At 40.0% G+C, this 12,276-nt stretch overlaps 1 protein-coding gene across 1 annotated transcript in view; it reads right to left on the reverse strand.

Annotated features, from left to right (window-relative positions):
- CACHD1 (cache domain containing 1) overlaps positions 1-12,276 on the reverse strand; it is a 234,605-nt gene that overhangs the window by 31,093 nt on the left and 191,236 nt on the right. Inside the window, exons 10-13 of the mRNA XM_061411718.1 lie at positions 11,474-11,623; positions 10,720-10,843; positions 9,802-9,919; positions 4,392-4,560 (exon numbers count right to left, since the gene is read on the reverse strand). Coding sequence (XP_061267702.1) covers positions 4,392-4,560; positions 9,802-9,919; positions 10,720-10,843; positions 11,474-11,623 — 561 coding nt within the window. The remainder of the gene's footprint in view (positions 1-4,391; positions 4,561-9,801; positions 9,920-10,719; positions 10,844-11,473; positions 11,624-12,276) is intronic.

Genomic DNA, 12,276 nt, shown 5'->3' on the forward strand with positions numbered 1-12,276 from the left:
TTGTCAGTTCTCACTCACAGTGTCTCATTTCCTTGTGGCCTGGTTTTCTGTCACTGGATGCTGGGCTTACAAACAATTTTTGTAGCAAATGCTAAGGGCTCAACAGGATGGGAATATCTTCCTCCACAAAGGATTGCTGTGCCAATCCCAAGATGAGGCAGGATGGGGAGGTGGAAACTCTTCCAATGAGACAGGATAATGACCCAAGTGCTACACTGGGAGACTACGGTACCCAGCTAGTCTATGATGAGCTAACTCGAGATTCCTTAGACAACTCAGAAGACAGGAATCTCACGTCAAGGGCTGACTTAGTTCCAATTCATTCTTACCCTGAATATATAGTCCTCTGTGACTTCTGCTAAAAGCAGGTATGTGTGTGGGGGAAGGTGGAGGGCAGAAGGGAGCAGTTTCACTTGTAAGTCTCCACATTTTGAGGACCTTGGATTTGATTTTTGTCGCTCTCCCTAGCCCAAAGACGCTACCTAAAGCACAATTTCACAGTTGTTTCTTCTGGATTGATTATTATTATTATTGCATTTTGGCTACACCACACGGATTTAAGATCTTAGTTCCTTGACCAGGGATTGAACAGGAGCCCCTTGCATTGGAAGCACAGAGTTTTAATCACTGGACCTCCAGGGAAGTCCCTCTTCTGGGTTGATAAATATGAGTACAGTAAAACCAGTTTTAGATGACACCTTTCTTCTCTGGGTTCTTATAAGCTCCTGGACTTTGGTCCATTACCAATTAGGTTAGTTCTCTGACAATTTTCAAAAAATTTAAAAAAGGTTCCATCCAGGATTTTTGGTTGAACTGAGCAGGATGGGTCAGAACTGCAGTCTTCCTTTACCAGAACACAATGCTTCCAGTATTGCTGCGTCTCCTTTAACTCTCATGTCATCATGGTATAGCTTGGGAGTAATTATTGTATCCATATCAAGGAAAAGAAAGCCAGTGGCTAAAAAAAGGTTCGGTTGCCTAGCAATGAGTTCATGTGTATATGCTCGGGGGGCCTTCTGTGCAGGGTGTGCCAGAGAGACTGTCCCGAAACTCAAAGAATCTAGGACCCAATTGCAGAGATAAGAATAAAGGAAAAAGAAAAAGGAAAACAACAATATTAGACAACACAATGATATAAAAAACATCTCAGGGATAAGAGTTGGACCAGAAGGGGAGGAGAGACAACTCGGGGAGGGGACCTTCCTTGTAGCGATGTGGATAGAAGGAGAGGAAAAACCAAGATACAGGGCTTAGAGTCTTACGTCTAGGAGCTAGACACATAGCTCTTACATATATACCTGTGTACGCAACTGCACAGGATGATGTCATCTTTCAAAATTCCTCTGTCCCTCTTTGTATACCAAGAAAGACAACGCCCCATCCTTCAGACCTCTGGAAGGGAGCTCCAACCTAAATTAATACCTTGCCTCAAAATCCCCATCATCAATGAAATTAGGTAAAAATCACTTATTTGCCATTGTTTCCCTTATTTTCCACTTCTTTTAAAAAATATTTGAATTATCCTGCTTCACTTTCATTACCAACTGTTTCATTGGAGAAGGCAATGGCACCCCACTCCAGTACTCTTGCCTGGAGAATCCCAGGGACAGAGGAGCCTAGTAGGCTGCAGTCCATGGGGGCGCTAAGAGTCGGACACGACTGAGTGACTTCACTTTCATGCATTGGAGAAGGAAATGGCAACTCACTCCAGTGTTCTTGCCTGGAGAATCCCAGGGACAGGGGAGCCTCGTGGGCTGCTGTCTATGGGGTCACACAGAGTCAGACATGACTGAAGTGACTTAGCAGCAGCAGCAGCACTAAACTATCCTCAATGATCTCTCTACACATTGTCCTGGGGGAGTTCTATGGCCAAAATGAAGTTGGGGTGTACAGTGGAAAGAGTACCCAGTGGAAGTCGGACACTGGCATAAGGTTTGTCCATGTGCCCCCAGAGCAGCTCACTAATCCTAAGTAATGTATGGGCATTGATAAAGCTCTACATTTTCTGGGAGTGAAAATGTCCAACTGAGCAGGACCGTCCAACTGAAATACAATGTAATCCCCCATTGTGACATAAACATTTCTAGTAGCCACACAAAGAAAAGGAGGACCAAACAGGTTAATTTTACTAGTGTATTTTATAGACTCCAATATATCCAAACATTATCACTTTAACATGTAATCAATACAAAAAATTAAGTATGTATTTTGTACTTACAATAAATCTCAACTTGGTTCAGCCACATTTTAAGTGCTCAATAGTCACCTGTGGCTACTAGCTACCATATTGGATGGTATAGCTATGAGGGATTATCTGAAGGAAATAAAAAATCTAGGCTTGGGCTTTTTTTTTCCATTAAGAAAAACTGCTGCACTTTGCTGTCCCAAATTTAAAAAGACTGGCCTTGTAAATCAACTATATTTTTTTTAAAGATTAAATAAATAATAAATACAAAGTTTCTTTTTATTACCTCATTTTCCCCAGCAGCAGTGTTTCCCATAGTGACTAAGGGAATTACGCAGATCTGAGCTTTTCTTTAAGTAGTTCTTAAAAATATAAATTAAAGGACATACTCTTTTGTATGGGGCTTCCCTGGTAGCTCAGATGGTAAAAAATCCACCGGCAATGCAGGAGACCCCAGTTCGATTCCTGGGTTGGGAAGATCCCCTGGAGAAGGGATAGGCTATCCACTCTAGCACTCTTGGGCTTCCCTGGTGGCTCAGCTGGTAAAGAATCTGCCTCCAATGTGGGAAAATCCGGGTTCGACCCCTAAGTTGGGAAGATCCCCTGGAGAAGAGAAAGGCTACCCGCTCCAGGATTCTGGCCTGGAGAAGTCCATGGACTGTATAATCCACGGAGTCACAAAGAGTTGGACACGACTGAGTGACTTTCACTCAATCACTCACTCACTCTTTTGTATAGAAACAGAAGGCAACCCTCTTTCCCTCAAACCTAAATTACAACAAACAAGGAAATGTAAATCCAAGTAGACATCTCTGGCCATCTAACTTGTCCACACTGATGAGTGTGTCATAGATAAAACTACTTAGGCTGGCCTGCTCTGTTGATCTCATGTCCAGGCAGAAACTCTGTAGGGTGGACTGTAAAAGAGAAACCTGGACACAAGTGTTCTCATTTTGAAACTGGAGAATGGATGGTGACTTCTAAGTATTTTCAAAGGTGAAAAAGAAAATTTTTGTTTGATAATACTGTTGAGTATACTGTGACATATAACATACCCCACAGGCGCCTAGTATGCATCTGGCACATGGCAGCATGCAATAAAAGGGGTATATCAGGCATGGGAGAAGCATGAACCACATCTGAGCCTCACTTCTTTCTGTGTTACTATGGGAAAGTTATGATCGGGTGGGCCAAAAAGTTCATTCAGCTTTTCCCACAGGATGATATGGAAATATCCAGATGAACTTTTTGGCCAACTCAATATTTGGATAAGCCCAAAAGTCCTCATCTGTAATAGGCCAACTCAGACGATGGCTGTAAAATACTGGACACAGACAAATGCAAATTCCCTTTTAGTTTCTTTGAATTAGTTGCCTATTTCCTAAGCGCTTTTGAAGACAGGGATCTGTGATAGGTACAGATATACACTATGTAGATATGTAGGTGTGCTACCCTTGGACTCTTGACCATTTTCCCACCTCCTATGCTGTACGCCTGCATCTTCATTATCTGCGTGCCTGCCTCTAGTGGGCTGTATCTACCACTCTGTTTGATGGACATTCTTTGAGCTGCTAAAACCTCTTTGTCCTGCATTAGCAGAAACCTGAAAGTGACTAAGGAATATGAAAGTCCAGCTCCCTTTCCTGAGTCAGGGCAAGCTTTGCGGTGTAATTTACACTCCAAAGCCCCCCTCAGGACCAGGGTGAGACTGGAACGTCACTTAAAATCAAATTCTGGCTTGCTTTCTCCTTTCTTCCTTCTCCTGTTAACTTCACTTCTGTACTTGTTTCTTCTGAGAGTTCATCCTGAATAAGTCACCAACCCACAAATCCTCATCCCAGTGACTCATGGAGAACCAGAGACAAGGCAAGGCCTCACATTGTTTTTACATTTGTCTCCCCACACGGGCACTGCAGGTATTCAGTGTGCTCAGTCACGTCTAACTCTTTGAGATCCCATGGACTGTAGTCCACCAGGATCCTCTGTCCATGGAATTTTTCCAGGAAAAATACTGGAGTGGGTTGCCATTTCCTCCTCCAGGGGATCTTCCTGAGCCAGGGATTGAAACTGCATCTCCTGCATTGGCAGATGGATTCTTTACCACCTAGCCACCTGGGAAGGCATTCGGCATCTTAGTCCAAATCGATGCTCATGGGGAGCTGCTATCAGGAAGACCGCAAAGCAAACTGAAAAGCGCAGGGTTTACCTAGAGTGGCCAGCTGTTTGAAGTGGAGGCAAGCACTAGGCTGGCCCAGGAGGTCCAACCGGTGGTACAGCAACTTGCTGCTGGGGACAGTGTTGAGGTTCTTCAGTTGTTTGACAGGTATTTCTGGTTGTATTACCACAATACAGAGAATGAAGGAAGTATCTTGGACCTGGAAAATTGACAAAGAAAATGTTAATACAGAAATGAAAGTTCCTGGAGAGATAGTAAGTTGGTCAACATTACTTTCTGCTCTCTCTGCTTCTAACCCACACAGAAAAATACGTGATGAGTGAAGGAAAGACAGGAAGATGGGGTAATAGAAAATGGTTCTGGCAAAAAAAATCACATTTTCTATTTTTTATTTTTCTTTCTGATCGAGGGAACTTAATGCATGTAACAGAAAATCATGGAGTTGATGAAGGGATTAGAAAATAGTCTCTCTAAAACAGTAACCCTAGTCCTCTTTTGCTTATTTAAGCTAATGGATACAAGCTGGAACACGGCATAAGAATACAACACTTATTTCTGTTTGGGTTGGAAATGCGTTGTAAAATATACAGTTGGTTTTGCAACGAGTGTTCCGAGAATTGAGTATTTTAAATGCCAATTATGAATCTATATAACACAGCCTGTACAGAATCTGGTTTACTCATTCAATTCCCAATGAACACTTTCTTTTCTCTTGGTTAGAGGTGACCAGGATCTCAGACTTATGAAAAGTGCAAACCCTATCACTTCCTAGCAAAGCTGGCTTGACTTGTCCTTTCAGACCAGGAAAGGCAAGTGTGTTGTAATTTGGCCTAATTTAAGCTCCTATGTAGAGACAGGAGTACTTTCAGATTCATTCTGCTCCTAGAAATGGATGCTTGAATAAAATTTGGTGGGAAGAATGTCTACATGAATCAAAAGCCAAGTCAAGCTATGTAGTTCTAGCTCCTTGACTTAAAAATACAAGTCATTTTGATATTTGGCAAAACTAATACAATTATGTAAAGTTTAAAAATAAAATAAAAAATAAAATTAAAAAAAATAAAAATTCAAAAAAAAAATACAAGTCAAACTTCTCTAAGTTCATTAAGAGCTGAACAGAATATATTTTAAAGGTGGTTTGTACTTAAATGAAACGAGATGCCAGTCCAGGTTCAATGCACGATGCTGGATGCTTGGGGCTGGTGCACTGGGACGACCCAGAGGGATGGTATGGGGAGGGAGGAGGGAGGAGGGTTCAGGATGGGGAACACATGAGAAATAAAGGAATAAAAAATTTAAAAAATTAAAAAAAAAAAAAAAAGAATAATTATGGATTCAAAAAAAAAAGAAAAGAAAAGAGTGATAACCAGCAAATTCAGAACTAAAAGATGGCCAGAATCAAAGCAACTCAAAAGATAAGTTAACAATCAAGGAGAAATTTTTTAAACAAGGCAGGTTAGAGTTAAGTGTAATATGTGGTTTCTGAGGATAGCTGCAGAAATCTTTTTAAACACAGGGGAATTTGCATCTTCCTGAAATTGCTTTTAAGTACTGCTGCCAAGGATATTCAGTTACATTAGCAAATTTAATCCTCTTCCTCAACCCAACAAGTTAGAAAGTGACAGAGTATTCTGAAGTGGTGTTTACTATTTGCCCTCTTCCTGTCTCAGCATCTTTTGAGTTTGCTTCCTGTGCTGCAGGAAGTTCTATGCTGCTGCTAAGTCGCTTCAGTCGTGTCCGACTCTGTGCGACCCCATAGACGGCAGCCCACCAGGCTCCTCTGTCCCTGAGATTCTCCAGGCAAGAACACTGGAGTGGGTTGCCATTTCCTTCTCCAATGCATGAAAGTGAAAAGTAAAAGTGAAGTCGCTCAGTCGTGTCCAACTCTTCGCGACCCCGTGGACTGCAGCCTACCAGGCTCCTCCGTCCATGGGATTTGCCAGGCAAGAGTACTGGAGTGGGTTGCCATTGCCTCCTCTGAAGGAAATTCTATAGGATAATTCTTATTCTCTTATAAGAATTCTATAAGAGAAAAAAAGTCAATTCTGTAAGATAAAAATTCTATCTTTCTCTTCAAGGGTCAATTATATAAGAGAAAAAAAAAAAAATACCCTAAGCATCTAAAGGCAACACTTCATAATTTCTAGCTGGAAAGGAAAACAGATTTCAAAATAGGTCTCCTTGCTATTGTGTTCTTAGCTGAAAAAGTAGTTGCTTGCATTAAGGAATTAGTATAACATATTTAGAAGAGGCCTCCATGAGTGGGGAGTGGTTTTTTTCACTGATTATCCATGGGATTCATGTTTTGAAGTGAACCATGCCTGTACAACACTGGAATGTTGCAATACCTTCTGATATTAGTCAGTATTTCCTTCTGACACAGCATGCAGCCTCCTCAATGCTCAAAGACAGACTTGCATTGCATAGTGACAAAGTAGTAATCTCTTAATGCTGCTAACATAATCTCTCATGTTACATTTAAATTAATTCAGTGAAATAATCCGTCAATATCTGCTATATCTATGGATGCCAAGAAGTTTAACCAATTATTATCAACATCAACTAAATCTACTTAAATTATATTTAGTAGAGGAATCCATTTCACTCCGGAGGACAAGAGTACTTACTCCCCCCTTTCTGCTGATGTAACTAGAAAGAGCTTACAAATTCTTGTTCTTATTTCTGGGTAATCAGGCAAGCCTTTTAACTTCAATCTCATTATTTATTACCACTTTAAATGTTCACTTAACAGTGACATTCTTGATAACTGATGTTGGAGAAGACTCTTCAGAATCCCTTGGACAGCAAGGAGATCAAACCAGTAAATTCTAAAGGAAATCAACACTGAATTCATTGGAAGGACTGATGCTGAAGCTGAAGCTCTGATACTCTGGCTACCTGATGTGAAGAACTGATTCATTGGAAAAGATCCTGATGCTGGGAAAGATTGAAGACAAGAGGAGAAGGGGATGACAGAGGATGAGATGGTTGGATGGCATCACTGACTCGATGGACATGAATTTGAGCAAGCTCCAGGAGTTGGTGATGGACAGGGAAGCCTGGTGTGCTGCAATCCATGGGATCATAAAGAGTTGGACACAACTGAGCGACTGAACTGAACTGACAATTTCAAAACTCTGAGAAAGTTAACACTTCTACCTGAAGTGATTACATGATTATATTCATTCGGCTAAGAAGAGTCGTCAAAATGTGCCAATACCACGGAAGAAAGACAGTTTTTATAAAGATTATACTTCCCAAAATGTTAATACTAGGTTTATTTACTATACAAAGAAGGTCTTAAAATGCCTCTATTTCCTTCTATCTCTTTTAATGCCTACAAATATTAATACAGATTTTTTTACCAGGATGTACCTGAATTGCTTTCAATTAGGATATAGTGTAAGATAAGCAATCTCCAATTTTAGATATAAAAGTATTTTTCAATTCAGAATTCTGGTGTCTGGCTCACTCTTTCTGATGTGAAAAATTAAGCAATTAGTCCTTATTTAAAAATTGTATGTTTATAAAGGACAGATGGTATAATCATTCTAAACAGAAAAAAAATTCCTGAAAATGAGCTGTCTCAGAGAGTTTTGAAACAGACATTGACTTTTTTCAGATCTGTATTTATCAGCAAAATATCAGTAGAATTAGGCTGATAAACATAAGCTTCTCCAATGGTCTTATTATTTTGTTTCATTTCATTTCCGTTTTAGAAATTGCTGTTGCCTTATGATTCTATAAAAAGCAAATAAGAAGATCATAAGAGGGTCATGTCTAGAGGCATGTTGGCTTCTCCCGATTCCTATCATTCCTGTGTAGACACAGCACGGAGGTGTTGAACTGTGCATCCACTGCTAAGCTGGAAGCTCTGTGAGGGCAGCAAGTATCATTCTTCTTTGTCCTTCTTAGGTGACAGTCAATCTTCAATAGCAGGTCTTAAAGGGGTGAATAAACAGATCCATTTAGGATCGACAACACATATTAATAACATCAGAAATGGCCGTCCAAGGGAATCTCGAGTATGACTGTATTTTAAGTTTAATGATTATTACTGAATGATAGAAAAAAAGATCAAAGTCTACTCTTCTTTTGGTCAATTAGAGTACTTAGGGCCCCATAATAGCACTGTTATGCTATGCTTGGGAGGGGGAGTAAAGGACAAAAATATTAAGTAAGATGTGTGGTGTGTGTCAGATTCTGTTTCTCTATGATTCTTTGAGGCTCAGTGTTCTTTTTAAAAAAATATTTATTTCAAATAGGATATACTGTAAGATAAGCAATCTCCAATTTTAAATATAAAAGTATTTTTCAGTTCAAAATTCTGGAGTCTGGCTCACTCTTTCTGATGTGAAAAATTAACCCTGCAGCATGCAGGATCTTCCCTGTGGCACGTGGGAACTAAGTTTCCCAACCACGAATCGAATCCGTGTTCCCTGCGTTGCAAGGTGGATTCCTAACCACTATACCACAAGGGAAGTCCGCTGAAGCTTAAGAGTCTGAATGAGGCTAGTGAAAGAATGTGGGTAGCACAGGTATGGCTAGCAATCTGCTTGTGACATGGGAGCAGTACACAATCTAATCTAAATCTGTCTTTTCCTTGGCATCAATGGAGGACATTCATGCTTCTGTATCTCCTTTTCAGTGCCCAGTTTCCACAATCTAAGTTGAAAATGATAAAAACAAACTGTTGCTGTTGTTCAGTTGCTCAGTCATGTCTGACTCTTTGCGACCCCATGGACTGTAGCACACCGGGCTTCCCTGCCCTTCACTATCTCCTAGAGTTTGTTCAAACTCATGTCCATTGAGTCAGTGATGCTATCTAGCCATCTCATCCTCTACTGCTCTCGTCTTCTTTTGCTTTCAATCTTTCCCAGCAACAGGGTCTTTTCCAATGAGTTGGCTCTTCATATCAGGTGTCCAAAGTATTGGAACTTCAGCATCAGTCCTTCCAATGAATATTCAGGGTTGATTTCCTTTAGGATGGACTGGCTTGATCTCCTTGCTCCAACTGGATACAATCTAAATGTGTATTCGTGCGACTCAGAAGAAATTTGGTTGATCTATGTAATGTAGTACAGAGCCATTGAATGTGTTTTCACATATAGAGATACATGCCTGTGTGTGAAGAATAAGTTTCCTGAAATTGATCAAAGTGGTTACTTCTGGGAAATGGGAGGTCAAACTCGGGAGGGGAAAGGGCAGAGTTCACTATCTATTTTTTTTTTTAATATGGTTTGATTTATTCATGAGTAATTAATGGTTTTATAAACAAAAAAGGAAAAAAATATAACATTTCTATGGAATCTCTTCTTTTTTCAATCATTTTAAAACAGATTAGTAACATTACCAGGCTGAAGTTCCCTAGAATTTCTGCATGAGGAAGAATGTTGCATCCTGCACCTCCCCGAAGCAAAGGAGGCTTCCTTGCACTCACCATCTTCCAGGCATAGCTAACATTGTAGGCCTCCTTTCCAGTTTCCCTCAGCTTGTTTATGTGCCAGGACAGAGATGAGTTCACAGGGACTGCGATAATCTGGCTGCCCAGAGGGAGGCTGCATTGGCAAACAGAATGAAATACTTCAGGCAAAAGATAAAATGAAGCACTTAATTAAAGGCAGGGAAGACGCTGTGAGTCACTGACCACCTCCTGATTTTGAAAAGCAACGAAGCTCATCACTTTTGAAAGAGATAATATGAGATTTTTGATTTTGTAAAAGCATTATGTCAGCTCCGTACTGAAAACATTCCTTCCTCTCTACTCCTGTCCCCTGATTCTAATTCTTTCCAGAGACTAACTTGTCTCAAATCACTCAGTCATTAATTTACAACCAATGAGCACAAAGACCCGTTTCTCTATAGGTTACCATCTGCCAAAATAATGTATCATGGTTGGAAAAAATCCAATCTGTTCCTTATTTCAAGAGAAAATGTTGTATATGATTGTGCTGTCAACTTGGAATGGACAGTGCTTTGCCAAGCTATTTTTTGGCATGCTCTAGAGCTGGTCCTCAACTTAACCTCTTATTTTGCCAACAATTTCCAACTTGGTATAACTGGAGTATCTTTAAAAATGAGATGAGATATATCTGATTTTACAACTAAAGGCAATGTGAACATAAGAATTTGATTTATAAGACATTCCCCCCAAATAACAGTTCTACGAGATCTTACCTACTTTACAAAGTAAACAAAATTTTGGCTACTATTCTTATATCAAAAACCATACTCTTGATAACATTAAAATAATTTATATACTTGCTTTATTTCTTATTCTAAACACTCATATTTGACCTCAGTGGATCCTATTCTCAGAGAAAAAAACAAGATATTATGACCCTCACCTTTTCCTTACCTTAGGATATTTTGCCGAACCAACTCAAATTTGGGGATATTTTCATAATGAATGATGTCAGTGTGAAGGGGGGGTTCTGAGAGTAAATATGGCCTGGTAAGAGATGGATGCATAAGGGTATACCCTGTAATAAGAAAAAACACACACACACACACTATGGGAAACATGTTGTAGGAAGAACTGATTCTAATAAAAGTGCTCATCGTAGATTTGAAATGTGGGGGATTCTGGGAGGGCTGCTCAACACTCAGCTGCTCAGTCTGTAACTCAGCAGTCCAATAAAACCTGAACTTGTTTTATGTTTTCTTGCATAAAACTTTGGAAGTATAGCAAGATGTCTTAAATTCTTGAACATCTCCCTAATCAAGAATATTTGGGAGGTACTGACCATTTGGTTTTCATTTCATAAAATCTATCACATAAACCTTAATGTCAGTAAGTATTAAGAAAACAATATAGACCAAAGAAAGATCCAAAGGATCACTTCTATGTTTCATTCAATCCTCAAGTCTAATTTCCTGACGGTTATAAGTAACTATCACCTACCCCTCAACACAAGATAGAAACAAATGCACGATCTTCAGATGCATTCTGCCATCGTTATGGTCCTCTACGACAAATAAGTAGTCCTAGTCACACTTTTTCTACAAATACCAGCATTTTCCTACTTTGTTAGTATCAGAATCTCTGCAGATGACTTTTCTTCAGGATGGTAAAGAAACCGTTCTTTGCTATGTAAGTTTTAGTAGATTACCTTTGTCATCTATGAGGAAAGTATAGGAAGCCAAGGAGTCTTGGTAATACGTCACGTCTTCAAGGATGTAAGCCAGGTTCACGTCCACACCTACGATTCCCAGAAGGAGGTTTCCAAAATAACAGGGTTTACTTACAGTCATTATCAAACCTGCGGGTTAAAACAAAATAAAAAATCAAAACATGTCAGAGAAGGCATTGAACAAAGGCTGGTGCTGTGCTCCAGGCACTGTGAATGCGGCAAACAGCATCTTAGTTTGCTCTGAAGTTTCCTGTCTGCCACAGTAACCAAGCACTGCCTTTGCTGACAGCATAAAGGAGTTATGAGTGTGAGGGAAATAGACTCTTTAGGAATTCAGACATCTTCATTACCTTAAATGGAGGTAATTTGTACCTTTTCCACTATTTTTTCACCTAAAAGGATACGACACTCCAGATCCATACGAAACATCAGCAACATATTTATCATTCTACTTCCAAAGTGGGGATGATTCAACTGACTTTGCAAGACCACTGGACAAAGAATCTAACATTCTGGGCTCTAGCCCAACTGTGCCCTATACATATCATACATATGATACTGGACATAACTTTGAAACTTGATCTTCATGTCCATTTAAAGGACATAGCAGTAACAACCTTACCAATCTCTGTGCTGTGCTGGGCTCAGTTGTGATTCCATGAACTGTAGCCCACCAAGCTCCTCTATCCATAGAAGCTTCTGGGCAAGAATACTGGACTGGATTGCCATTTCCTTCTCCAGGGGACCTTCCCAACCCAGGGATTGAACCTGTCTCCCATGTC

The sequence above is a fragment of the Bos javanicus genome, chromosome 3 (assembly GCF_032452875.1).
Source record: "Bos javanicus breed banteng chromosome 3, ARS-OSU_banteng_1.0, whole genome shotgun sequence".
Classification (NCBI taxonomy): domain Eukaryota; kingdom Metazoa; phylum Chordata; class Mammalia; order Artiodactyla; family Bovidae; genus Bos; species Bos javanicus.